This window comes from Dipodomys merriami, unplaced genomic scaffold (assembly GCF_024711535.1).
Source record: "Dipodomys merriami isolate MVZ:Mamm:240054 unplaced genomic scaffold, mDipMer1.0.p SCAF_2, whole genome shotgun sequence".
NCBI lineage: Eukaryota > Metazoa > Chordata > Mammalia > Rodentia > Heteromyidae > Dipodomys > Dipodomys merriami.
Window position 1 is genome coordinate 59,351,897 of NW_027203381.1, and position 26,397 is coordinate 59,378,293.

The following is a 26,397-nucleotide window of genomic DNA, read 5'->3' on the forward strand; positions in this document are numbered from 1 at the left end:
TAAACTACACAGAAAAAGCTGGAAGTGGTGCTGTGGCTCAAGTGATAGAGCACTAGCCTTGAGCACAGGAAAGAGGCTCGGGGACAGTGCCCAAGCTCTCAGTTCAAACCCCAGGATGGGCAATTATTAATTAATTAAAATTAAATAAATACTCAATAAATATGAATTCCTTTCCTTCTGTCATTTACATTTCCTTAACTGAAGATACCTAAACTCTGTGGGCCAACATACAGTGACAGTGTTTCTTCTTGTTCAGCATAGAACCAGGAGTCTCAGACCTGAGTTTGATATTTTCTCTCACAAGTAAAGTTTAAAAATTAATAGAATACCATTTTTTCAAGCTAAAATGAAAGGCTAGATGGGTTTTTCATTCCCCAGAGATTATGTCAAGCATTTTTCCCCTAGATAAATGTCCTTTAGTATAGTGGCTCATGCCTGTAATCCTAGCTACTTAGGAAGTTGAGATTCAGAAAATTGATGGCTGAAGCCAGCCTGAGCAGTCCTCAAGACTCCATCTCCAATGAACCAGCAAAAAGCCAGACTGTAGGTGTGGCTCAAGTGGTAGAGCAGCAGCCAAGCAAGCAAGACATACAAACTCAAGACCCTGATTTCAAGACTCAGTACCCCACACACACACACACACACACACACACACACACACACACACACTGTTAGTTAACAAAGATGATTTCACATGCTGCAACAAGATGAATCTCTTAAGCTACACTAAGAAAAGATAATTTTGAAACCATTATAAGTGAAAGAAATATCAGGTTATAGGCTCATGCCTATAATCTTAACTACTCAAGAGGTTGAGATCTGAGAATTGTGATTTGAAGCCATCCCAGGACAGACAAATATGTGCAACTCTTATTTCCTATTAACCAGCAAAACGCAGAAGTGGGGGCATGGCTCAAGCGTTGTTTCCAGCCTTGAGCAAAAAAGCTAAGTGAGACTATGTACCAGATGGAGTTTACCTGTCCTTCTGGCCTGGGAACCCTAGCTTGTTAGTCCATGTTATTCTATCCCCTCTGTCACCTCTGTATGAAAGCAAAACAAAACAAAACAAAACAAAACCCAAAACAGAGTTTTGCTCAAAGTATCTTGTTAAGAAGATGCTGAATAAGGGGGCTGGGAAGGTGGCTCAGTGGTAGAGTGCTTGCCTTGCATGCATGAGGCCCTCAGCACCACATAAGAAAAAAGAAAAAAGCTGGAAGTGGCGCTGTGGCTCAAGTGGTAGAGCACTAGCCTTGAGCTGAAGAGCTGAGGGATAGTGCCCAGGCCCAGAGTTAGTTCAGGCCCCACGACCGGACCCCCCCCCCCCAAAAAAAATTTTTTTTAAAGATGCTGAATAATACATGACCATAAATGAATTGGACAATTAAATAAACCTTGATGTTTAAGATACCAAAAAACCATCTAAATGAAAGCATGAGGGCCTGAGTCCAAACCCTTGTAACAGTATACCACAAACACACACACACACAGAGCTAATAATAGTAATAATAATATAAAAAAGCCAGTCACAAATAACAATGTATTACAGTTTCATTCTTATGAAATATCCAGAATAATGAAATCTCTAGAGACAGAAAATAGACTAGTGGATATTAAGATCTGAGCAGGACAAAAATGAGTATTATAAACAAAGAGAACTGAGTTCTTTCTTGTAATTGTGAATTTCTTTTTCCAGTGCTAGGCAAGCACTATGCCACTGAACTGTACCCTTAGCCATAGTTGCACACTTTAAGTTAATGAATAATAAAGTAAATGAATTATGCTTCAATAAAGCTGTTATAAAAAAAAAACAACAGGTGGTGGCAGTGCCTACTTGGGAGACAGACATAAAAGGATAATTGGATCCCGAGAGTTTAGGCCAGCCTGCACACATTGAGAGAACCCATCTCAAAAAGACAAAATGAGGGCTGGGAAGGTGGCTCAGTAGTAGAGTGCTTGCCTTGCATGCATGAGGCCCTGGGTTCAATTCTTCAGCACCACATAAGCAGAAAAAGCCAGAAGTGGTGCTGTGACTCAAGTGGTAGAGTGCTAGCCTTGAGCTGAAGAGCTGAGGGACAGTGCCCAGGCCCAGAGTTCAGGCCCCATGACCCAACAAACAAACAAAAAAAGACAAAATGAAACAAAACAAAAGCTTCCAGCCAGGAGCCAATAGCTCACACCTGTAATCCTAGCTACTCAGGAGGCTGAAACCTTGGAGTGATCCTGGGCAAGAAATTTCAAAAGAATCTTATCTTCAATTAACCAGCAAAATGCCAGACTGGAAGCTTGGCTCAAATAGTAGAGCACCAGCTATGAGTGAAAAAGCCAAGCAAGATCTTAAAGCTCTGAGTTCTCTATTAAGGCTCTGAGTTAAAACCCCAGTAAATCAAAAAACAAAACAAAAAATAAAAAAACCACACACATAAAAACAAAAACCTCAAAACAACAACAAAACTTCGATAACTCCCTATACTCACTAGTTCTGGATCCTGGTTTTTACTTTTGCCGTCAAGATAGAACAAGGATCCTAGTTTTCCATCTGAAGGTGAGGTTGCTAGACAACTCTCTACCACTAGAATCTACATTGTAAGCAAGGCCTCCATGTTTTTCAATTTCAGGTAGCTCAAGGAACACACAATGATAAATGTGGTTCTCAATTAAGTCTTTTTGTCATATTTTTTTTGTAAGTATGTATGTACTTGGGGCTTGAACTTAGAGCCTGTAATTATATCGAAGTTTTGTTGCTGTTATTTGGGGGTTTTTGTTTTTGTGTGTGTGTGTGTGTGTGTGTGTGTGTGTGTGTGTGTGTGTGTGTGTGTGTGTTTAAGGTTTGGGGGTTTTTTAGCTTTTACTGGGGCTTTAACTCAAGTTAAACAAACCCACTGTCTCTACAGGTGTCTTACTTTGTTTTATCTTTGCTGGAGAAACTTGGGTTGGATAGATAACTGTTTCTTTCATAAACAAAATACCATACCAAATAAGTATGAATTCCAGTCAAATGGAAAAGTGTGATTCTGGGCCATAGACATAGCTCCATGGTACAGTACTAGTCTAGTATGTGTTATGTCCTGAATTTGATTCCCAGCAAAGACAGGGGGCGGAGGGGTGGGTGGCGGGAAGAGGGGAGGGGAGAGGGAGAGAGAGAGAGAGAAAGAGAGAGGGAGAGAGAAGGAAGGAAGGGAAAAAGTAGGGAGGAAAAGAGGAAGAGGCAAGAACATAAGAAGACCAAAGTCGGAGCTGGGAAGGTGGCTCAGTGGTAGAGCACTTGCCTTGCATGCCTGAGGCCCTGGGTTCGATTCCTCAGCACCACATAAGCAAAAAGAAAAAAAGCCGGAAGTGGCATTGTGGCTCAAGGTGGTAGAGCACTAGCCTTGAGCTGAAGAGCTGAGGGACAGTGCCCAGGCCCAGAGTTCAGGCCCCACGACTGGACCCCCCCCCAAAAAAAAAAGAAGACCAAAGTGTGAGACAAGTCTATCAGCCCTACTCCCTTTCTGAGGAAAGTTCCAGAGCATTCTTTTGCTCTGAGTCTTCTTTAAGCCACACAGACCTGGAACTAAAGACAATTGCTCCTGCTGTCTCAGTCACACTCCTATCTGGCTTTCTAGCTTCTATTTTCTTTAGGAGGACCTAGTTTAATGTTTCACATTTCTGACTAAGGGGAAAACCTCTTCAAAGAGAGGAAGCTCTTCACTTACATGCAAAGGGGTGTCTGTGAAAAGATAGAATTGTAAGTGAACTGACCCTTTGATGTGGCCACTGTGGATGTAAGAAAAAGAAAGATCTAAGATTTTATGAGTTGGTAAGCAAAGGTGGCTTCACAGTATACAGCTCAATATGTCTGAGTTAGCTTATTGTTACACATGAACACATTGTTGGGTGCCAGTGGCTCACACTTGTAATTCTAGCTACCAAGGAGGCTGAGATATGCGGATCACAGTTTTGGGTAGGAAAAGTCCAAAAGACTCAGATCTCTAATTAACCACAAAAAACCTGAAGCAGAATTGTGGTTCAAGTGGTAGAGTGCTAGTCTTAAGCAAACGAGCTCAGGGCCCAGTCCTTGTGTTCAAGTCCTAGGACACACACACACACACACACACACACACACACACACACACAGGACACACACACACACACACACACACACACACACACACACACACACACACAAAGCCATCTAACCAGACACTGGTAGATCATGCCTATAATCCTTGTTACTCAGGAGGCAGAGATCCAAGACTTCTGGTTGGCAGCCAAATAGGGCAGAAAATTCCCTGAGACTTTTATTCCAATTAACTGCTAAAAGGTAGAAGTGGAGCCATGGCCTAAGTAATATAGTACCAGCCTTGATTGAAAAAGCTAAGAGACAGTGCCCAGGCCCTAAGTTTAAGCCCCAAGTACATACACACTCACACACACACACACACACACACACACACACAATTATGACAAAAAACTAATAACCACATTAATCAGTGTGTGTTCCTTGGGCTACCTGAAATCGAAAAACATGGAGGCCTTGTTTACAATATAGACTCTAGTGTTTAGCTCCAGTCTCTTGGAGTCTGGATCTTTAGAATGGAGTCTACATTTTTAATCTCTCTCCCCACTCCTGGGTGACTCTGATATACTTTAGAGTACTCTAGCCATTCTGTGTCCACTAGTAAAGATTATAGCAAACATTCCTATCATGACTTCACAAAGATTAGCACAGCAAAACAGAGTTCTTTGAAGTGAATGTTCTTGGGATTTCTGAATCTCATCTTAATTCTTGCTAATTTTGTTCTGCAAGACAAAGAAGAAAGAAAAAGCCTAAGTATTTGTGACTAATCATTTCTGCTATTACAAGCATATGATCCACCTACCTCCCACACACAAAAGTTTCAGCTTCATTGCTTTGTAGACATTGAAAAGTCTAGAGTTAGCTCACAGCTACAAAAGTTTTTTTTTTTGTTTTGTTTTTTTGCGGGGTGTCTCTGTTTAGAATCTATCTTCTAAAATCACCTAAAATAAAACTCCATTTATGAGATGTTAAGTGGGTCACAAACAAGTTAAGTTGCCATTATTCTAACTTTGTAAATACAGATATGTAACAAGAGACTTGAAGGAAGCATCCAGAAAGCATCACAAAGTTTCTGTGCTATGATCTAATTCCTTTAAGTTATTATTTAATTTATGCACATGTGTGTGCTCGAGTGCACATGCACCAGTAGTGGGACTTGAACTAAGGGCCTGTGCTCTCCCTTGGCTTTTTCTGCTCAAGGCTAGCACTCTACCTTTTAAACCACATATCTAGCTTTTTGCTGGGTAATTGGAAGTGTCTCTCATATTTGTCTGCCTGGGTTGGCTTGGAACTGTAATCCTTAGATCTCAGCTTCCTGAGCAGCTAGGATTATAGGCATGAGCTAGTGGCTCAGATAAATTTATACTCATTTTTAAAAGTTCAAAAGTATAATAAAGCCGAGCACCAGTGGCTCACACCTATAATCCTAGCTGCTCAGGAGGCTAAGATCTAAGGATCAAGGTTTAAAGCCAGGCCGGGCAGGAAAGTCCATGAGACTCTGCAGTAAACTATTAGAATACCAGAAGTGGTGCTGTGGCTCAAGTGGTAGAGTGCTAGGCTTGAGCTGAAGAGCACAGGGACAGCACCCAGGCCCAGAGTTCAAGCCCCATGACCGACAAAAAAAAAAAAAGTACAATAAGCATGTGTTTCAACATAGTGACTTCTCAGTAATATGTCATCATTAGTATAATTTCAACTTACTAGGAAATTAATTTCAAACCTGTATAGTAAGGACTTGAAAGTGTGGCTTCAAGTGTTAGTCCTTGCTTAACATACAGAGGCCCTGGATTGGATCCCCAGCACCACAGAGAAAGAGAGAGAGAGAAAAAGAGACACACAGACAGAGAGACAGAGGGAGAGAATATTTTATCTATAGGCCTGAAATTCTAATACAATTGAACCTTTTCTATTTTTCTTCTAAACTTTATTTATGGGTATACCCACATGGTTTTAACAGCTGTAATTCTAATTTACAAATTTGAGTCCTACTTTTTTCTGCAAAGCATCAAAATTATTTTAAAGATTACTTAAAAAAAAAATTAAGTTGGCCAGGTGCCGGTGGCTCATGCCTGTAATCCTAGCAACTCAGGAGGCCAAGTTCTGAGGATTGCTGTTCAAAGCCAAATCAGGCAGGAAAGTCTGTGAGACACTTATTTTCAATTAACCACCAAAAAAACCAAAACCAAAAAACAAAATACAAAAAAAAAAAAAAACACATGGAGCTGTGGATCAAGTGATAAAGCACTAGCCTTGAGCAAAAAAGTTCAGGGACAGCTTCTAGGCCCTGAGTTCAAGCCCCAGGATCAGCACAGAAAACAAAACAACCCCACTAAGTTGATATGACCCATTCCTGTAGTAGGAACATTTCTATTTTATTTAGTCACAGTTATTTTAAGAAATATAGATTATTATCTCTGCATATGAGGCTTTTTTTCTTCCTTCCTTTCTTTCTTCCTTTCTTTTTCTTTCCTTCCTTTCTTCCTTCCTTACTTCCTTTCTTTCTTTCTTTCTTTTTTTTTGTTCCGTCGTGGGGCCTGAACTCTGAGCCTGGGTGCTGTCCCTCAGCTCTTCAGCTCAAGGCTAGTGCTCTACCACTTGAGCCACAGTGCCACTTCCGGCTTTTTATTTTTATGCTTATGTGGTGCTGAGGAATCAAACCCAGGGTCTCATGCATGCAAGGCAAGCACTCTACCACTGAGCTACCTTCCCAGCCTCTTCCTTCCTTCCTTCCTTTCTCTTTCTTTCCTTTCTTTCTTTCTTTTCTTTCTTTCTTTCTTTCTTTCTTTCTTTCTTTCTTTCTTTCTTTCTTTCTTTCTTTCTTTCTTTCTTTCTTTCTTTCTTGTTTTTGTACCAATACAGAGGCTTCAAACTCAGGGCCTCACACTCTCTTTTAGCTTTTTTGCTTAAGGGTGGTGCTCTGCCATTTAGCTATACCTCTACTTCTCCATGTCCCCATTAACACTTATTTCTTGGGGTGTAGTTCAGTGGTTGGGTACTTACTTAATATGTATATAACCCTTGGTTTGATACCTAGCCTCCAAGAAGTTGTTTCTTTGAAATAAATTCCCAGAAATGATTTTACTAGCTCAGAGGTTATGAATATTTTTATGGATCTTAATATGTAACATATTTCCCTTTGCCCTTCAAAACACTTCATTATCATAAGCTCTGTAAGAAAGATCTGGGTTCCTAAGAAGGCTGAGAAGTGCCAAGTATTTTTTACTTAACTATTTCACTTTATTTCTATTACCTAGTGATGAATGATCTTTATCACAATGGCAGACACTACTCTAAGCAATTTAAGTGTATGAAAATATCATTTTTATAAGACTCATTTAACTATACACTCTGTAGAAAGTATAAAATAAACCTCTTTAACACAAAATAAATTCTAAAACTTTCAGAAAATTAACTCATTTCAAAAGAGGTTGAAATAAACAGAAATTTTAGCTATGAAAGAAATATCTTTATTTTTCAGCATATTGTTTTTTTTTCTTTTTAAAAATTGTTACTTTAAAGGTGATGTACAGAGAAGTTACAGTTACATATGTCGAATAATAAGTACATTTTTATTTGGACAATGTCTCCCCTTCCCTCAGCCTATTTAGTGTTTGCGCATGAGGAAAATTAATTTAAAGAAATAATATCCCTTGTTTTTAGGAACAATTTTTCTTTAGTATTAGGAGGTTTATGTTACCCTTGTCTCTTCCTTAAAAGTGACCATATAGAGGTTAAAAAGTCCACTGAAGGAAGTAGGCTGATGACTGAAAAATGACAAGGCTGACATAGTTTTAATCATTTAAGACATCATGGAATAAACAACCTACCTGATCTCACCAAACACATCAAACTGAGGAAGAAGTATAGCTTCAACATATGGAGCCTGGAGAGATGAGGTGTCGCATTCACGGGGATGATACTTGGAAGAGCCTGAGTGAGGGTTTCCACTTCGGTCGGGTTTTGCTCACTGCCAGCTCAGATCTCTAATCCAGAGGTGTGGTGACAGCAGGAAGCAGAGGGAGGGACTATGGACACTGCAGACAGGGTTCCACCCCTTCAGAATCCTTGACTCCTCCCCTTTTTCAATACAAGGTCTGGTACTTTCTACCTTACACAATTTTATGCAGATCTGAATATAATTTGCATTTGCAGGATGACGAGTTCAAAATAGTTTCATTCTTTGTGGGCGGTTTATTAGTTGTTTGGCTTGGGTGTGTTGAAATCAAGTATGATCTGAGATCTTCCCTCCACTCCTTGTGAATGAAATGACAATCCAGTTAGTATTCTGTTGGCCTGAGCTTACAAAACCACTTTTTATGTTAATTTATAGAAGGTAGTACTAGATTTTTATTAAAAGCATTTCATTCTGCCAAATTATAATTGCAAAATATATCTATGCTTCAGATTTTTTAAATTGTGTTATATTTACAAGTTACATGTTTCTCTCATTTTTTCTTCATTTTCTTCTTTTTTTTCTTCTTTTTTGTCCTCTTCTTTCCTTTCTTCCTACTTTCCTTCCTTCCCTCCTTCTTTTTGCTCCTCCTCCTTCTCTTCCTCCCCTTTCTCTTTCTCACACATCTCAAGGGTTGTTAAATGGACTAAATGAGAAAATATAGCTGAATCCTTAGTTTCATGCCTATGACCAAAGTAAGGCCTTCCACTACCAAGAAAGACTACCTACCTGGCCACAAACCACAATGCCCCCTCCTCTCAGAAGGCAGGTTAGTCTATAAACCTAGCTACTCAGGTCTCCACATCTGAGGATTGAGGTTCAAAGCCAGCCTTAGCAGACAAATCTGAGAGACTTGTAAGCAACCGCTGTGGAAAAACAACAACAAACAAAACAACAACAGAAAGCTGAGTTCATGTCTCAGAATATACAGCACACACACCACACACACACACACACACACACACACACACACACACACACACACACACACACACACACAGCAGGCTGACAGTGTTGATAGGAGGGATTCAGGTTGGGATTAAGAAATGAAGGATTCCTTGAAGTTAGGATGTTTCAGGTGAAAGACTTTGGTCTACACCTTGGTTTTGTGTTTTGTTTGGAGAAATTGATTAAGGGAATATAAATAGGAAAATCAAATCCATAATTTACCAAGCTTTTTTTATTTCCACATGGGCTAAACCTTACTGATTTGAAACAACCCTCTGAAACAAAGGAAAACTTGTCTCACATTATGCTTAGGGAATTGTTATGGACTACATTGCTTCCTGTTGGTCGATGTACTTACCTGACAAATATTTGTTGAGTTCCTATCAGTTTTAACTACCATGCCAAATGTTTATCTAGACAGAACAATGAACAGGTTTTTGGTGCGGGGGGGGGGGGGGGGGGGAAGGTAGCAGGGAAACAGCCAGGAATAAGAATAAGAATCAAAGTCAGATGTCAATGGCTCGTGCCTATAATTCTAGCTACTGAGAAGGCTGAAATCTGAGGATCTTGGTTTGAAACTAGCCCTGGGAGGATTAATTATCAAAAAGCCAGCAATGAAACTATGGCTCAAGTGGTAGAGCACCAGTCTTAAGTACTCTTAAGCTAAGAGAAAGTGCCCAGGCCTGAGTTCAAGCCCCAGTATTGGCGCGCGTGCGCGCGCGCGCACACACACACACACACACACACACACGAATAAGACTCATTCCTGTTTGGAATTCTCTTCATGCTACAATTAATGGTCAGTACATACATGTTACACTAACCATCTTGCTGTGTGCTTTTTTCTTCTTCTGATGGGCATAACCGCATCGGAATTAGGGACAGAGCCTTTCCCTTCTCGTTTCCATTACTGGGAATAGCATTTATTCTTAAAGTAAATATAAGATAAAAATTTCCAAAGGGAGAGGCAAAAAGAAGAATGGGTATGACTGTAAAGGATTAACACAAAGAGCTAGGTGTCAGTGGCTCATGCCTATAACTAGCTACTCAGGAGGCTGAGATCTGAGGATCAAGGTTCAAAGCCCAGGGAGGAAAAGTCTGTGAGACTCTTATCTCCAATTAACAACCAAAAGCCAGAAGCAGAACTGTGGTTTAAATGGTAGAACAGCTAACCAAAGCAAAAAAGCTAAGGAACAATATTCAGAAGCTGAGTTCAAACCCCAGGACAGGCTCTAAATAAAGAAAGAAAGAAGCAATTGTTTAAAAAAAGTTTAATACAAGGAATCTTAAAGTTGTGTGTACCTGTGTGTGTTGGTGCTATTGTTATTATTGCTGTTGTTGTTGTAAATCTAATCAGTGGCCTTAGGTATATAAGGTAAGGGCTCCACCTTTGAGTTACATTCATAACCTCACAAGTGATTCTTTAGTAATGGAAGAGTTCTGTACCTTAATTGTGGTGGTAGCTGTAAAAATCTACACAAGCAGTAAGATTACATAAACTATGCACACACACACACACACACACACACACACATATATGCATAATATACATACATGTATGCATGTTATGCTAATAAAATCCAAAAGAGGTCTTTGGGTTTTACTAATGTTAAATTCTTTTTATTTTGAAAGTACACTACCAAGCCAGGTACCAGTGGCTCATATCTGTAATCCTAGCTACTCAGGAGGCTAAGATCTGAGGATCACAGTTCAAAGCCAGGCTAGACAGGAAAGCCCATGAAACTCTTATCTCTAATAAACCACCTGAAAACCAGAAGTGGTGCTGTGGCTCAAATGGTAGAATGTTAACCTTGAGCTGAAGAGCTGAGGGACGGAGCCCAGAGTTCAAGCCCCATAACCACCACCACCAACAAAAAGAAAGTACACTACCCGTTATGCAAGATGTTAAAATTTGGGGAAGCTAAGTTAAGGAACACTCCTTGTACTATTTTTGCAACTTCTGTGACCCAATAATTATTTCAAAATAAAAGATGTGTTTAAACTCTCCCCCCCAAAAGAGGTCAACTTATAATCATTTGAAAGAACCTTTCTTTAAACATATACTGAGGAAATCGTTTATCTGCTTCAAGATTACCACAATCCTATGCCCCTGATAAATGAACATAGTTCAAGAATGTCACAATTTCCCTCATTTATGTTCTGGCTCCCACTCCCTGTTTTTGTTTTTGTTGTTTTAATGCCTTTTTTTTTTTAAACCTAGAAATCACTGGTCACAGACAGCAGAGTAAAAGTGGGTAGAAAAGCTTCTAAATGAAGCTGGGTGCTGGTGGCTCACGCCTGTAATCCTAGCTACTCAGGAGGCTGAGATCTGAGGATCCTGGTTCAAATCCAGCTTGGGCATGAAAGTCCGTGAGACTCTTATCTCCAGTAATCCACCAGAAAACCGGAAGTGGCACTGTGGCTCAAGTGGTAGAGCGCTTTCCTTGAGTTGAAGAGCACAGGGACAGTGCCCAAGTCCAGAGTTCAAGCCCCATGACCAACAACAACAACAAAAAGAAAAGCTTCTAAATGAGTGGACATAAAAAGCCAGGTGTGGCAATAAAAAGGAGCTGAGAAGAGATGGTTTTATGATGGTGTGGTTTCTACAACCAGGAAGATGACCTCTGGCCCCACCCATCCTGGTCCGTAGGCTTTGTGCTAGTAGCTCACTCACTAAAGTACCTTTGTCCCTGGAGTCCAACTTTAGAACAAGTCTGTTTCCTCAATTTATATCCTACAAGAGAATTAGGGTAAACTTTCCCTGAGACCATCCCATTCTCTACCTCCATTTCTTTTATTCATGCATGTTAGACAATCTCTCTACTATTGAGCTATATTCCTAAACCTTTCATTTTTTTATTTTTCGGACAAAGTTTTGTTAAGGTGTACAGGATGGCTTTGAATATTTGATCCTCCTACTTTAGCCTTCTGAGTAGGTGGGATTACAGGCATACACCACCACACCTGGATTGTTTCACTTCTTCATTCTTTCCTTTATGTACATTTCTTGACTCCTACGCCTTTAAAATAAATAAATAAGGAAAAGTAGAACACCATTCCTTATTTTAAGGAGACAGTTACAATAATGATGATAATGATCTTTATAGCATTATTGGGTGGTAGTTTTAATTTGATAGTGTTCCTGATGTTCCAAATAAAAAAGAATGCTACATCATTTGCAAAGAAATGGATGTTAAGTAAAATAAGTCAGGCCTAGAGAGACAAAAGATACATGTTTTCTCTCAGATTTGGAAGTTAGAACTAATTTGTAAATGTACAATTAAATGCATACAGGGTTGTATGCAAGTACACACAAATGTATCAGTTGAGGTACAGTTTTGCAGGGGAGAATTCAAATGGTGTAATTCCTTAGAAAGCTAACAAAACAAGCACCAGCAAACAGGTACTTAAAAGGTATTGGGGGAGGAGGTCTAGAGGAAGGAGATAGACGAATGAAGAGAGGAAGGGGAAATGCAGTCATAATATTCAATGCATATCCTATGAAATTAAGAAAATTGAGGGGAGGGGATTGGGTTGGAAGGGAAGAGGATGAATGATGAAAGGGTGACATCAATCAAGAGACACTGTATTCATGTATCAATTTGTTGTACAACTACTTGACAATAATAAAAATAAAAGTTTTTTGCTGGGAAGGTGGCTCAGTGGTAGAGCGCTTGCCTTGCATGGATGAGGCCCTGGGTTCCATTCCTTAGCACCACATAAGCAAAAAGAAAAAAGCCGGAAGTGGCACTGTGGCTCAAGTGGTAGAGCACTAGCCTTGAGCCTTGAGCTGAGGGACAGCGCCCAGGCAGAGTTCAAGCCCTGGACTTCCCTTCCCCCCAAAAAAAAGGTATTTAAGAGAGTGAGGGAAAGGGTGACATTATGCAAAAAGAAACATACTCTTTACCCAAGTTATGTAACTGTAACCCCTTGCCAGTACTGAGGTTTGAACTTAGGGCCTGGGCATTGTTCCTGAACTTCTTTTGCTCAAGGTTAGCATTCTACCACTTGAGCCACAGTGCCACTTCCAGCTTTTTCTGTTTATGTGGTACTGAGGAATCGAACCCAGGGCTTCATGCATACTAGGCAAGCGCTCTACCACTAAGCCACATTTCCAGCCAGCCCCTGTACACCACCTTTATAACAACAATAAAAATTTAAGAAAACAATTAGTTACTCAATAAAAATATTAAAAATAATTTTTAAAAGATATTTTAAAAAAAGAATTGAACAAAACACACTAGTAGTAAGGACAAAGTATGGGTTTACTGAAACTAAGAAGCATGCAAGTAGGCCTACAAAAGATTGCTCCAAGGTCCCAAGGAATGTGTTCTAGAACACATTCCTAGAACAATTTATGGTTGTTTTGGGTGTAAGAGAGGGTTCAAGGGTCTCTCCCAGAAGAGAAACCCTTCTTGATGGACAGTTTTGAGTGTCAGATTATGGTCATGTATTTTCAACCAAATGGACCCATTCCCATAATGCATTGTTTTAATGATATTAATGATGTGCCAGGAATAAACATGAGGCTCTAATAGGTTTGTTGTTTTTTCCCCCTGAAAAGTTGTGTGAGGACATAGTGAAGGATCTTGATCTCCTATCTAATCTTTTTTATGTATCTAAAGATAAAAGATGAAGGATTGAGTCCCACCTTCTTCCCCAGGGTCAAGCAAAGCACCAGGTGTGTGCTCATGTGCTTGTCCACAAGTAGGTCATTCCAACCTTGGCCCCTAGTAGACAATAGCCCCCACACCCAGGATTCCACTGGAGGCCTGGCCAAGGACATCACCCTTGATCCCAAGGAGACTATAGCCCATATTTTATTCTCACCCCCAAATCCAGCCCCTTTGTACGACCTCCGAACCCGTGGAAGGTCTGTGCTCCTGCTGTTCTTTAATCAACAGTCCTTGCCTGTTGAGGATCAAGTCCACCCATTCCTTTTCCGTTCTCCATTTTCCCAACATGTGGTGCCGAAAGACTCAGAAGAGGAAGAGCGCCCGGAGTAAATGGGTCCCTCTGCCAGTCTCCTGGAGGCCTCTCGTGGAGCCTTTTACCTTCTCTTTGCAAGGCCTTTCATCATTGGGAGCGCAGAGCCCTTGGAGCTTACTTGGGGCTAAACAGCCACCTGAAAGACCCCATGGCCTTTGCCTCCATGAGCGGTGTATGCGGTGAACCGCCACCCCTTGTAGCTTGAGGTATTACTGGCCCCCTGCGTAAACTCAGAAAAGGCCTTCTTCTCCCCCTATTCTCTCTCCATCACCAGGTCCTGAGACAATCTCCAGGCAGGAGGCTCTTCGCCATTTAACCAACTCCTCCACCCAATGTCCTAAAGCCCTCAGGACAAGGTAACCAACCCCAGTTGGTCGTGGAGATGCCCGACACGAACCTGCCCTCCCTCCCTTCCTGTCTGGAGTCCCCAGGGACTCCAGGAGTTTTTACCCTTGCTTGACCCTCTGACATCCTTTAATTAGGACTTTGGGGACGCCCTCTCCTAATTATTGGGATCCATCTGTTCACCTTCCCAAAGCTTTAGGGACGCCTACAAGCAGTGAATGGAGGCCCCATAGTCCTGCCAAAATTTCCAAAATGAGCTTTACATTGTTCGCAGAGACACCCCAATGGTTTGCCTGCTGTCTAACCGTAAGACCCGTGGGCTGACTGATGTACAGCCAAAAAAAATTGACTTGTTTATTGAAATCGGCCTCACTATCCTTTAGATAATGGCTGGCCTTCGTTGGCCTGAGTTCAGAACCGTCAGTTTAAATATTCTCAATCATTTAAACAGCTCTCCAACAAAAGTGAGGAGTCTGAGGTCCCCTAAACTCAAGTCCTCCTCTACCTCCCTCTGCTCATCCTGTTCTGCCCACCAAGTCCTTCTCTGCCACAAGCCTCCCAGCTACCAACAAAACAAAACATAAACAGGAATGACATTATAACTTTACCTTTCCTTTACAACAACCAAAGACAAATAAGAAGCAAAGAAAGAGAGCTTACCAAAAACAGTGTAGAAAGAAGGAAAGAGTATAAGGGAGATGGCTCCTAGTGGTGTGACAAATGATGGGCCCTAAATGACAGGAAGGAGCAGATCTGTGGAAAATGTAAGATATCAAACAGTGGAGTTACTTATTTGATATGAGAAGGGAAAGAAGGAAAAGAAGGATGAACACATACCTGGACCTAGCCCATGTCTTCACCTGCACTAAATATATTAGATCAGCCAACATATCCGAGAAACCAGTTTCATTAACTTCGTTTTATAGACCAGGAAGCAGGCCTTTAGAGTCTGGTGTTATTTCTCCACAAGATTCAGCCTAAGCCATTTGCAGTCAATATACTAAAGTTTTGTGGTGAAATCTAAGATAAAAAAGGAGTGCACTTACTTTGGGTTGAACACCGTGGTCATTGAGCTACATTTCTCTCCCCTCAGAGGGCAAGTTGGCTGGTACCTGTGGCTCACACTTGTAATCTTAGCTACTAAGTGTTAGCATTATCCCCACCTCCAGTCCTGGGCTCCACCCAAACCTGAACTCCTCCCTACCCTAGAGTTCCCACCAAATAGCAGGCCACTCCCTCTCTCTGACCCAGACCTACCTGTGCAGGCCACTAGCCCCAGAGCTACTCACCTGGATAGGGGCAGATGCCATATGCTCCCTCTCCCTGGGGGAGATATGGCCCTCTAACAAACCTTATAATAATCTTTCTCCTGTGCCTGGCTGCCTCCACGGGGTCCCCTGGGATGGTCATGATGGATCCTAACAGTCAGAAGGCTGAGATTTGAGGATCTTGGAATCCAGCATCTCCAATTACCCAGCAAAAAAGCTGGGAGTAGAGGTGTAGCTTAAGTGTTAAAATACAGGTCTTGAGTGAAGGCAGTATGAGGCCCTCAGCTCACTCTGTGAGGCCAAGGTTGTAATTAGATTGAATAAGATCAAAGTCATAGAATTAAGGGGGCATATTTTATTCAAATAGTAGAGAGTTAGTTCATTAATTTTCAGGGTGGTCCATGACATTGGATTTTAGGAACACTAAGCTCAAACCAACTAAACCTCATCTGTGGGTATCTATAATCCTTATTTTTTTTTTTTCCAGTCGTGGGGCTTGAATTTTGGGCCTAGGCACTGTTCCTCAGCTCTTCAGCTCAAGGCGAGCACTCTACCACTTTAGCCACAGTGTCACTTCTGGTTTTCTGGTGGTTTATTGGAGATAAGTCTCACGGACTTTCCTTCCCAGGCTGGCTTTGAACCGTAATCCTCAGATCTTAGCCTCCTGAGTAGCTAGGATTACAGGCATGAGTTACCAACACCCGGCTGGTAGCTATAATCTTTTAAGGGTCTAGAGATGAATGCTTCAAAAGGGAAAATTTTGCAAATCTAAAGAATAGACTGGGGTGGGAGGTCTTTTTGGGGGGAGTCCAGTCGTGGGGCCTGAACTCTGGGCCTGGGTGCTGTCCCTCAGCTCTTCAGCTCAAGGCTAGCGCTCTACCACTTGAGCCACAGCACCACTTCCGGCTTTTTTCTTTTTTGCTTATGTGGTGCTGAGGAATCGAACCCAGGGCCTCAGGCATGCAAGGCAAGCGCTCTATCACTGAGCCACCTTCCCAGCCCCATGCCCTCCATGTCTTTAGTACCCTCAGGGTACTTAGATTTGTTTTGTTTGCCAGTTGGTTCCTTTAATGCCATTCAGTCCGGAGAGCTAAAGCCAATTGCCCCGGGAATTCCTGGCTGGTGGGCCATGGGAGAATCCAAAGGCCATAAGGAGTAAGAGGAACATGGAGGCTTCTCCATTCTGCCTACAACCTGGTCATACCAGTGGGACACTGGTAGAAAAGCAAAAGCTTTCACAAACAAGCTCCCACTGAGATTGTCCCCTTCAAGGATAGCCTGACTAGCCTAACCCTACTCAACCCTATCTCCCCTCTAAAGAAAAGACATGGAGGGCAGTGTGTAAGGGTGTCAGGATGAGGGTTTCCATACTTCATTTGTGTGTTGCTAATGAGACCATGGGATTTGGATCCAAGTGTGTGAAGGTATATTAAATAGATAGGTTTCATGAGGTAGCCGGTGAAGAGAATACCACCACACACTATTCAGACAGGAAAAGAAGTTATTTACTGAACTGCTGCCAGGCAGGGCATGGTGGAAAAATGAAGGGGTGACCCACCCCTGGGCCAGGACTTATCTAGGCCAGGGACAAGAAGAGGTGTGGCCAGGTGGGGGAAAGGTGTGGCCACAATGGATCTGGATGTGACCTCAGAGTCTGGGACCCTCTTAAGGTCAGAGGGGAGGCATGTGACCAGAGGTGGCCCAGGATGTGACCTAGCAGGAGGGGAAGGTGACTGCTTCCAAGTCTGCCAGTTACCTAGGTAACAGATACTGGGCAGAAACTTAGCCTAGAGGTAGGGAGGTGTCCCTGTGTAGACCCTACACACCCTAACTGTGTGTAATCCCAAAGTCTTGAAACTTTGTACAGTGAATAACCAATGTTTCAGTATGGTTTGTGCTGTGATGTTGTACTAGAGTGCTGTGAGATTTATCTCTGATGTATCTTAAACCTTGATGACCAGATCCTAGAATAAGTTGCTGTTCAAAAACAGCCTTCTGATTTGTTTGAATGAAAATTGGAAGAATCTGACTCCAATTTTTGATGAGCTTCTTGGTTTGGCTACTTCAAAGACCAACTCTTAGTGGAGTTGGAGGCTCAGGCCCAAGTAAGGTGTTCTCCATAATAATACCAGTTTGTTTTCTTCTTCAAGGTCCTGGCTCTTCAGAGTTCTGGAAGACTAGCCTGAAAGGGGATAGCGGTAGAGATAAGGGCAACTCCCTCTTTGTTGGAAACTTGTCTAAGTTGTTGAGAAGAAAGGACCCATCTGACTTTATTGGGGAGGGGAGTCCTTTGAAGGGGACTATGGGCAAGAGGTTCTGGGTATATTGTATCTGTCACTACTTTTAAGTCTTCTCGGCTTTGTAACTCTTGTTATTCCAAGTGTTATGCCTCTCTTCTCTCAAGGTGTATTCTGTGGTATATTTACAGATGGTTCTTTTGAGAAACTGCTGGCAGGATTAATTCTAAGGGCTTACCCTTTGATAAAACAAATTTACACACAGAAGGTAAACTTTAAGAAGATGTGAATAGACCTTTAAAGTTTGTTATCCACTCTTCTGCTTAAGAAAGATCATTTCATGAGAAGAAAAGATTGGGAGGTTGAGGGCATAGCTCAGGGACAAAGAACACTTGCTAAAGCCCAGTACCTATAATCCTACTTATTCAGGAGGCTGAGATCTGAGGATCAGTTCAAAGTCAGCCTGGGCAGGAAAGCCTAAGAGATTCTTACCTCCAATTAACCACCAAAAACCTCAAAAAAAAAAAAAAAAAACAAAAAAACAACTGGAAGTGGAGTTGTGGCTCAAGTGCTAGATTTCTAGCCTTGAGCACAAAAGGTCAGGGACAGCAACCAAGCCCTGAGTTCAAGCCCCAGGACTGGCACAATAAAAAGAGAGAGAGAGAGAGAGAGAGAGAGAGAGAGAGAGAGAGAGAGAGAGAGAGAGAGAGAGAGAGAGAGAGAGAGAGAGAGAGAGAGAGAGGACTGTTGCTTAGCATTCTCATCGGCCAGCCCATCAGAGATGAAGTGTATTAGAAGGCTACAGGTAGCTTCTCATTCTTTTTCTTTTCTTTTTTTGCCCCCTCTTTTCCTGATGGTACTTGGATTTGAACTCAGAATCTATTACTTGAATCACATCCTTAGCCCTCAGCCTGGTTTCTACGAAACTTTCCTTAGGAACTCTGTCCTTTTTCTGCTGCGCCCTCGCGTTTTCCTCTTTCGCTCCACTGCACTTTGCACACTCCTTTAACCCAGCAGCCCATGATGTAGTATTCTAACATGTAATTATCTATATACGTACCCTTCCACGCAGACTGACCTCCAGGGCGTGGGACTGGCACTGGTACTCAGACCTAGGTTCAAATTCCAACCGTGGAGTACCTGACTTTGTAATCTTAGGCGAGTTTTAATTGCTCTGCACCCTATTTCCTTGACGGTCATAAGATTTCCTACGGCATTAGGTTGCTGGGAGACGGGGTGAAAAGACAAAATATGAGAGGCATATGCAAAATAAAGGGCGCTTAAACCCACACATATTTGTTAATAAACGAGATCTATCCTTATCGCAAGCATTCAGCACCAACAGCGCTCCGGAGAGAAAAAAAACCTCTTCCTACAGACCCCCAACAACTGCACACATGATCCGTGGGCCTTGTCCCTCTGGCCGAACCAGGATTGGCTGGGCCGAAGAGAAAGCCCCGCCCACAGACCTCCTAGTCTCATCAGCGATTGGCTGAGGATCGTCGGGTAGGCGTTCTCCCTGGGCTCACGTGCTGAGGGAGGTACCAGAGTGCGCACGCGCGGATGGGGAGCGAAGCCTTCCGGCGGGGTGGGAGGAGGTGACGTTGGAAGTGGTGGCGGGCGGGGGCCTCCTACCGTAGTTGAGGGGACGTTGAATGTAAGGGCCCTCGGGTCGCGTCACCAGCCAGCGACTGAGGCTTGGTGGTGGTGGTGGTGGTGGCCGTAGCGGCGAAGGCGGCAGCGGCGGCGACAGCTCTGGGGTTTGCGTCTCGGGGTGTGTCGGCCGCCGCTGCTGCTCAGGCCTGGTATGTACAGATGGCTGGTTAGGATTCTCGGCACCATTTTCCGTTTCTGCGACCGGTCGGTGCCCCGAGCTCGGGCGCTCCTCAAGAGGCGGCGCTCGCACAGGTGAGGCGGGCGAGGCGGGCGGGGGCGGGCGCGGGCCTGGCGGCGCCCCTCCCTCCCTGCGGGCTCCGGGCCCCGCCCGCGGAGCGTGGGTCCGGCCCCGCGGGCCCGGCGGGCGGGAGCGCGCCTCCGGGGTGGAGGCCCGGGAGCCCGCGGGTGGCGGGCGCCCCGGTGACGTCGTCGCTCCCGCCGCCGCGCGCGGCGTCGTCTTCGGGAGTAGCCAGTGATGGCAGCACCCCTTAATGTGCTTATTCAAAGTCCGGACCGGTCGCTGACAACAGACGAGGTCGGTGTGTCGCGTTTCTTTTTTTTTTTTTTTTATCGGTGTCAGGACTCAAATCGGAAAATGCGAGGAAGTTGGCTCGGTTGTGATTTAGTGTGTGCAGAACACGCTTTCTAAGCATCACCTGAGGACTGTGTGTAAACCTGCAGTTCGGAGGGGCGAGGTTGGTAGTTCGCCCAAAGTCATTTTGACTGCAAGTACTGTTCTCCTAGCGCCAAGAAACAGCAGCTGTCTCGTTTTAAAACAGCTGTCCCACCGTGTGAGCTTGGGGCCAGATCGGGGAGGGAGAGTTGTTCTGTGCCTTAGACTTAGTGTTAAATTAAAAAAAAAAAAAAAGATACTGTGCTCCCTTTGAAGGATCAGTAGTACATACATTAAAACGATGTTACAATTTTCGAGAAACTACAAATTGTTACTTAGCATCTACCCCTTCGCTTATCTCACCTATTAATCTAGAAAATAAAACATACACATTCTTTACAATGGACAATGAAATGTTTTTCGTCGTTGTTGTTGTTGTTTTCCTTTTGTGGTGCTAAAGTTGGAACCAGGGCCTTTGTGAACTAGCACTCTATCACGGAACCACACCCCCAGCCTCGTGTTGTTTTTTTTTTTTTAATTAATTTAGCATTTTTCGATTTAGTTTACATTAGTTATACATAGGGGGATTTCATTGTTACATTTCGACACAGGTTGACAATGTATTTCAATCAATGTTATCTCTTCTGTCACTTTTCCTTCTCCATATATAGAGCAGGTTGGACTTGAACCAATTGTGTAGCCCAGGCTGGCCTGGAATTTGAGATCTTCCAGCATCAGTTTCCCAGTGCTGGGATAATAGGCCATTAGGGCTGTCATTCTTTCCCTCTTTCTTATTAAGTCTCAAGATGAAAGGTGACGGTTAAAGATTGGGGAAGCTTGAGAGAATGAAATGATTAATACGTGAGTCTGAGAATGTAAATATGAAATTAGGTGTCTAAATTGTAGTATGCTTTTCTGAAACTCACAGTTTCTACCTTTATGTAGGTTTGATCATTTGAGACATGTCATTAAGTGCCTAAACTAATGCTTAATGTATGTAAGAGTAATATTTGTTTATTCTACCCCAAGGAGTTTGTAACCCATCAAGCACATGATAAACATTTGTTACATATTTATTGAATTGCGGTGCTAATTCTCTCAAAGGTATCCATTCTTTTTTCTCTCATTCATTTTCTCTCCCTCCTCTTGACCTAACCTGCCCCTACCTCTCTTTGAGTCAGGGTTTCTTGTATAGACTACTCTGGCCTTGAACTCCTCCTGCCCGTTTCTTGAATGTGGAGATTACAGGCTTAAGCCACTGTACTAGGCTTTGTTCTTTTCTTTAAAATGTAAGTTTCTTGCTAGTCTGGGAAGCTATAATTTGGAAATAAATCCCTATTCTTTACTACAGGTTAGGTATTGATAGTCATCCATTATCTAAAATAACTTTGCCAGTACTGGGGCTTGAATTCACACAGCCCTGTGCTTTACCTTTTTCTGATTAAGGCTGATGTTGTATCACTTGAACCACACCTCTATTTCTAGCTTTTTGCTGGTTAATTAGAGATAAGAATCTCCCAGATTTATCTGTGCTTGCTGGCTTGGATCTTCAATCCTCAGATCTGAACCTCCTGAGTAGCTGTGATTACAGGCATGAACCACCAGCTCCTGCTAGAGGTATGGCTTAGTGGTAGAGTGTTGGCCTAGCACACAAGCCCTGGTTTCTATCCCTGCATTGGGAGAAAAAAAGCAGTTATATAACATCCTTTTATCTGCTTTTATTGTCAACTGAAGTAAAAAAATGACTTTCTTGCCAGGTGCTGGTAGCTCACGCCTGTAATCCTAGCTACACAGGAGGCTGAGATCTGAGGATCATGGTTTGAAGCCAGCTTGGCCAGAAAAGTCTGTGAGACTCTTATCTCCAATAAACTACTTAGAGCTCTACCACTTTTGAGCCACAGCACCACTTTCTCTTAGAGCAAGGGCTCATGGTAGAGCGCTAGCCTTGAACACAATGGTTCAGGGACAGTGCCCAGGCCCCTGAGTTCAAGCCTCAGGACAAAAAAAAAAAAAAAAAAAAGACTTTCTTTTGAGGTCATTCTTTCAAAAACAAATTATTTGTTGTTTGAACTTTACCAGATTATAGCTTATTATATGGTAAGGAAGTTTGGATCTCTCTCAAATAGTTGAAACTATAATGTTAAATTCTCAAATGTGAAATGTCTTACTATAGAAAACATTGACAACATTAGTTGGATCTCATTTTATGACAAAGTTAATGGAAGAAGGTGTTGTTTGACTAACAGTTTGAGTTTTGTTTGTCCACGGTCCTTTACATGCTAAGCACATGCTCTACACGTAAACCATACCTCAGTGTTGACTAGCAAATTTATTTATAGAAATAAATATACCTTTTTTCCTCTCTTTTCAGCACTCTGTTTTCTCCAGTGGACACTGATGAAATACCAGCTAAAAGACCAAGATTAGGTACTAAATTTTGTTTTTATTTTATTTTTGCCACTATTAGGACTTGAACTCGGGGCCTTGTGCTCGCCTCTTGTCATTTTCATTCAAGCCTGGTACTCTACCACTTGAACTACACCTCTGTTTCCAGCTTTTTGTTAGTATATTGGAGATAAAAGTGTCTTGGATTTGCCTGTCTGGGCTAGCTTTGAACTTTAGATATCAGCCTCTTGAGTTGCTAGGATTAGAGTTTAGGTACTAAGTTTTATAAATTGAGTAGCTAGGATTATACCAGCATCCAGCTTAGGTACTAAATTTTAAAAATTAGTTGTTTAATAGGGAAAATATGTGTGGAAAAAAATTGAGAAGGTTAAAAAAAGTGCATGCAATGAAAACTAAATCTCTTTCCTTCGCTGTTATCTTTTCCAGAAGTACCTATTTTACCAGGGACTTGGTATCTTCCCAGATAAATAGATATATGTATTGTATGCATTTAAGATCTAAGTCCTGGGGCTGGGAAGGTGGCTCAGTGGTAGAGTGCTTGCCTTGCGTGCATGAAGCCCTGGGTTCGGCTCCACAGCACCACATTAGCAGAAAAAGCCAGAAGTGGCACTGTGGCTCGAGTGGTAGAGTGTTAGCCTTGAGCTGAAGAGCTGAGGGACAGGGCCCAGGACCAGAGTTCAAGCCCTACAACTGAGAAAAACACACACACACACACACACACACACACACACACACACACACACACACACACACACACACACACACACACACACACACACACACACACACACACACACACACACACACACACACACACACACACACACACACACACACACACACACACACACACGATCTAAGCCCTTTCCATAGAAAAATATCTATCTATCTATCTATCTATCTATCTATCTATCTATCTATCTATCTATCTAAACTATCGATTTATTTTTCACTGTTTCTGCCACTTGTCAAGGCCTAAGGGCTGTCTTTGAGCATTTTTGCATAAAGCTAGACATAGATGGGCTGTCTTTGAGCATTTTTGCATAAGGCTAGACATAGCTCCACTTTTGGCTTTTTGTTGGTTAATTGGGGAAAAAAAAAAAGTCTCTTGGACTTTTCCTGCCCAGGCTGGTTTTATTTATTTATTTATTTTTGGGTCCAGTCATGGGGCCTGAACTCTGGGCCTGGGCGCTGTCCCTCAGCTCTTCAGTTCAAGGCTAGCGTTCTACCACTCGAGCCCCTTGCCACTTCCTGCTTTTTTTTCTTTTTGCTTATGTGGTACTGAGGAATCTAACCCAGGACCTCATGCATGCAAGGCAAGCGCTCTACCACTGAGCCACCTCCCCAGCCCCCAGGCTGGTTTTAAACAGCAATTCTCAGACCTCAGCCTCCTGAGAAATTAGGATTACAGGTGTGAGCTACCAGCATCAGGCTTAGATGCTTTTTATTTTTGAAGTGGAAACATTGCAAAAACCAGTTCAAACTGAGTATTCAAGTTTAGCTTGCTTAATGAACCAATCTAATTAGAACCAATCTAATGTAACAAACCTTTTACTTCCATATATGTATGGCTTAGAAGGACAGTGAAGCCAAACTAAAGGGGAAAACCACAATAGAGTAATATATTCATTTTTTTTTTTTTTTTTGCCATTCCTGGTGCTTGAATTCAGGGCCTTGGCACTGTCCCTGAGCTTCTTTTGCTCAAGGCTAGTTACCCACTTGAGCCACAGGGCCACTTCCAGTTATTTCTGTGTGTGTGGTACTGAGGAATCGAACCCAGGCCTTCATGCATTGCTAAGCAAGCACTCTACCACTAAGCCACATTCCCAGCCCCTCATCTTTTTCACGGTCTTTCCTGCCCGGGCTGGCTTTGAACCTCGATCCTCAGATCTCAGCCTCCTGAGTAGCTAGGATTACAGGCGTGAGCCACCAGCGCCCTCATCTTTTTCAATAGTGACTGCATTTTGATCTCTTTGAGATGTGATTGTTGGTTATGGTCCTATGTTGATATTCACTTAAATCCACTGAGTACTTTGTCCAACATGTTTTGATGTAGGGCAATATATTCTACAGGAAATAAAAAATGAGAAAAACGGGGTCATTATTTCTAAGGGTCTTGTTTGCATGGTTATATGGCAGGAGTTATATATAAGTATGTAAGCAATCTGATGTCAGTGAGGACATGATGAAATAAGGAAGGCAGTAACAGAATCCTATTCAATTTCCAACTGCTTGAAAGTCTCAGTAAATGTTTGATGAAGGACTTAATATCTGAGATGGATCTTGAAGGATGGATAGGATATCAAGAGATTGATAGAAAGGGAAAGCATTCTAGGCAGAAGGAACAATATGAACAAGTTGTAAATTCAGAAAATAATAAGAGTTCAGGGAAAAAATTGAATAAAGGCAGGTCAAATTATACATTCTAAGTAATAGGAATTTATACAATATTCATTATCACAGTATTTCCCATACAAATTTAGGAAATGATTTTAGAAAACACACATTCACAACATGTTATATTTAAATTATGATTATATACTAAGGAAGCTGTATTTTTTTATTATTTTGAGTAAAACCTTGATTTAGTGCTAGTTATATCTTTAATACTTGCCAGATACATGCTGAGCTCTCATTTTTGAAGTGAGCCCAGCCAGAACTTAGTATTGGTTTTTTTTTGTGTGTGTGTGTATGTGTGCGCGCACGCTCCTGTGCACATGTGCATTCCCATTCTTTTTGCAGTATTGGGGATTGACCCCAGGATCTCCCTTATGCTAGAGAAAAGCTGTGCCATTCAAACTAAGCCCCTAGTTCTTTTGTGTTTTGATATAGGATTTTATCAATTTTTTCCTGGGCTGACCTTGAATTGGTCCTTTAGCACTACCTTCTGAGTAACTGGAATTATGGGCATATACCTGGTTTAACATTTTCATTTCTTTATAAAGCAAAGTATGTTGGCTTTTTATTACAGTTTTAAGTTAAAATGGTCTTTTAAATGCATTTATTTAAGCTAAAAAATAAGTCACTTTTTTTTTATTGTTTATTTTTTTGGGGGGGGGGGCGTCCGGTCATGGGGCCTGAACTCTGGGCCTGGGCGCTGTCCTTTAGCTCTTCAGCTCAAGGCTAGCGCTCTACCACTTGAGCCACAGCGCCACTTCCGGCTTTTTTCTTTTTGCTGATGTGGTGCTGAGGAATTGAACCCAGGGCCTCAGGCATGCAAGGCAAGCGCATTACCACTGAGCCACCTTAGTCACTTTTAATGATAAATATTAGCTTTTACTTGGATAAAGTTTTAAAAATTTGATCATTATAGAAGGTTCTTGAAATCATTATTTATGGTAATTATCTCTTTTATGTCTTTCTGTGTCAAAGATCATCCACTCCTTTATTTCCATAAATGTTTATAAAAATCATAATTCATAACAATACTATGATTTTTCTGAATGGCAAACTAAAGAGAGGAATCTGAGCCAAGGAGGAAGTAATAGGTAGGAGAGGCTATATTTGTAAAAGTTTATTAATTCTGACCACTAGAACTTCCTACAATGTTGGCTGGCAAGCACAGTTTTACTTAAGGAACTGAATTTTTTATTTTAATTAATTTAAAGAAAATTCCTACTTAACTACATTTGGCTGCCAGCTTAGTAACTTTTGCTAAAGTAATTGTTTTGTGTTTTGTAGCATTTCAGATATTTTGTTTAATTTATTTATTTTTGCCAGTCCTGGAGCTTGAACTCAGGGCCTGGCATTGTCCCTGAGCTCAAGGCTAGCACTCTACCACTTGAGTTACAGTTCCACTTCTGGCCTTTTCTGTTTATGTGGTGCTGAGGAATCAAACCCAGGGCTTCATGCATGTTAGGCAAGCACTCTACCATTAAGTCACATTTCCAGGCCTCAGGTATTTTATAAAAAAAAAAAATAGCCGG

The 26,397-nt window shown here is 42.1% G+C and overlaps 2 protein-coding genes across 7 annotated transcripts in view; one reads left to right on the forward strand and one right to left on the reverse strand.

The window, feature by feature from the left end:
• The window catches only part of Liph (lipase H), a 56,131-nt gene extending 36,626 nt beyond the window's left edge, over positions 1 to 19,505 (reverse strand). Inside the window, exons 1-5 of one of the 6 annotated variants that reach the window (XM_070029759.1) lie at positions 19,432 to 19,503; positions 18,857 to 19,020; positions 15,129 to 15,311; positions 8,739 to 8,875; positions 7,885 to 8,310 (exon numbers count right to left, since the gene is read on the reverse strand). In XM_070029759.1, the coding sequence (XP_069885860.1) occupies positions 7,885 to 7,933 (49 nt within the window). In that variant the 5' untranslated portion in view covers positions 7,934 to 8,310; positions 8,739 to 8,875; positions 15,129 to 15,311; positions 18,857 to 19,020; positions 19,432 to 19,503. Of the gene's footprint in view, positions 1 to 7,884; positions 8,311 to 8,738; positions 8,876 to 15,128; positions 15,312 to 15,337; positions 15,407 to 18,856; positions 19,021 to 19,431 lie in introns of those variants that run through there. The other 5 variants (XM_070029761.1, XM_070029762.1, XM_070029760.1 and 2 more) reach the window with 5 other exon arrangements.
• A 98-nt stretch (positions 19,506 to 19,603) lies between these two features.
• Positions 19,604 to 26,397, forward strand: part of Senp2 (SUMO specific peptidase 2) — a 44,372-nt gene continuing 37,578 nt past the window's right edge. The window contains exons 1-2 of the mRNA XM_070029757.1: positions 19,604 to 19,704; positions 22,437 to 22,492. Of these exons, the coding sequence (XP_069885858.1) occupies positions 19,604 to 19,704; positions 22,437 to 22,492 (157 nt within the window). The remainder of the gene's footprint in view (positions 19,705 to 22,436; positions 22,493 to 26,397) is intronic.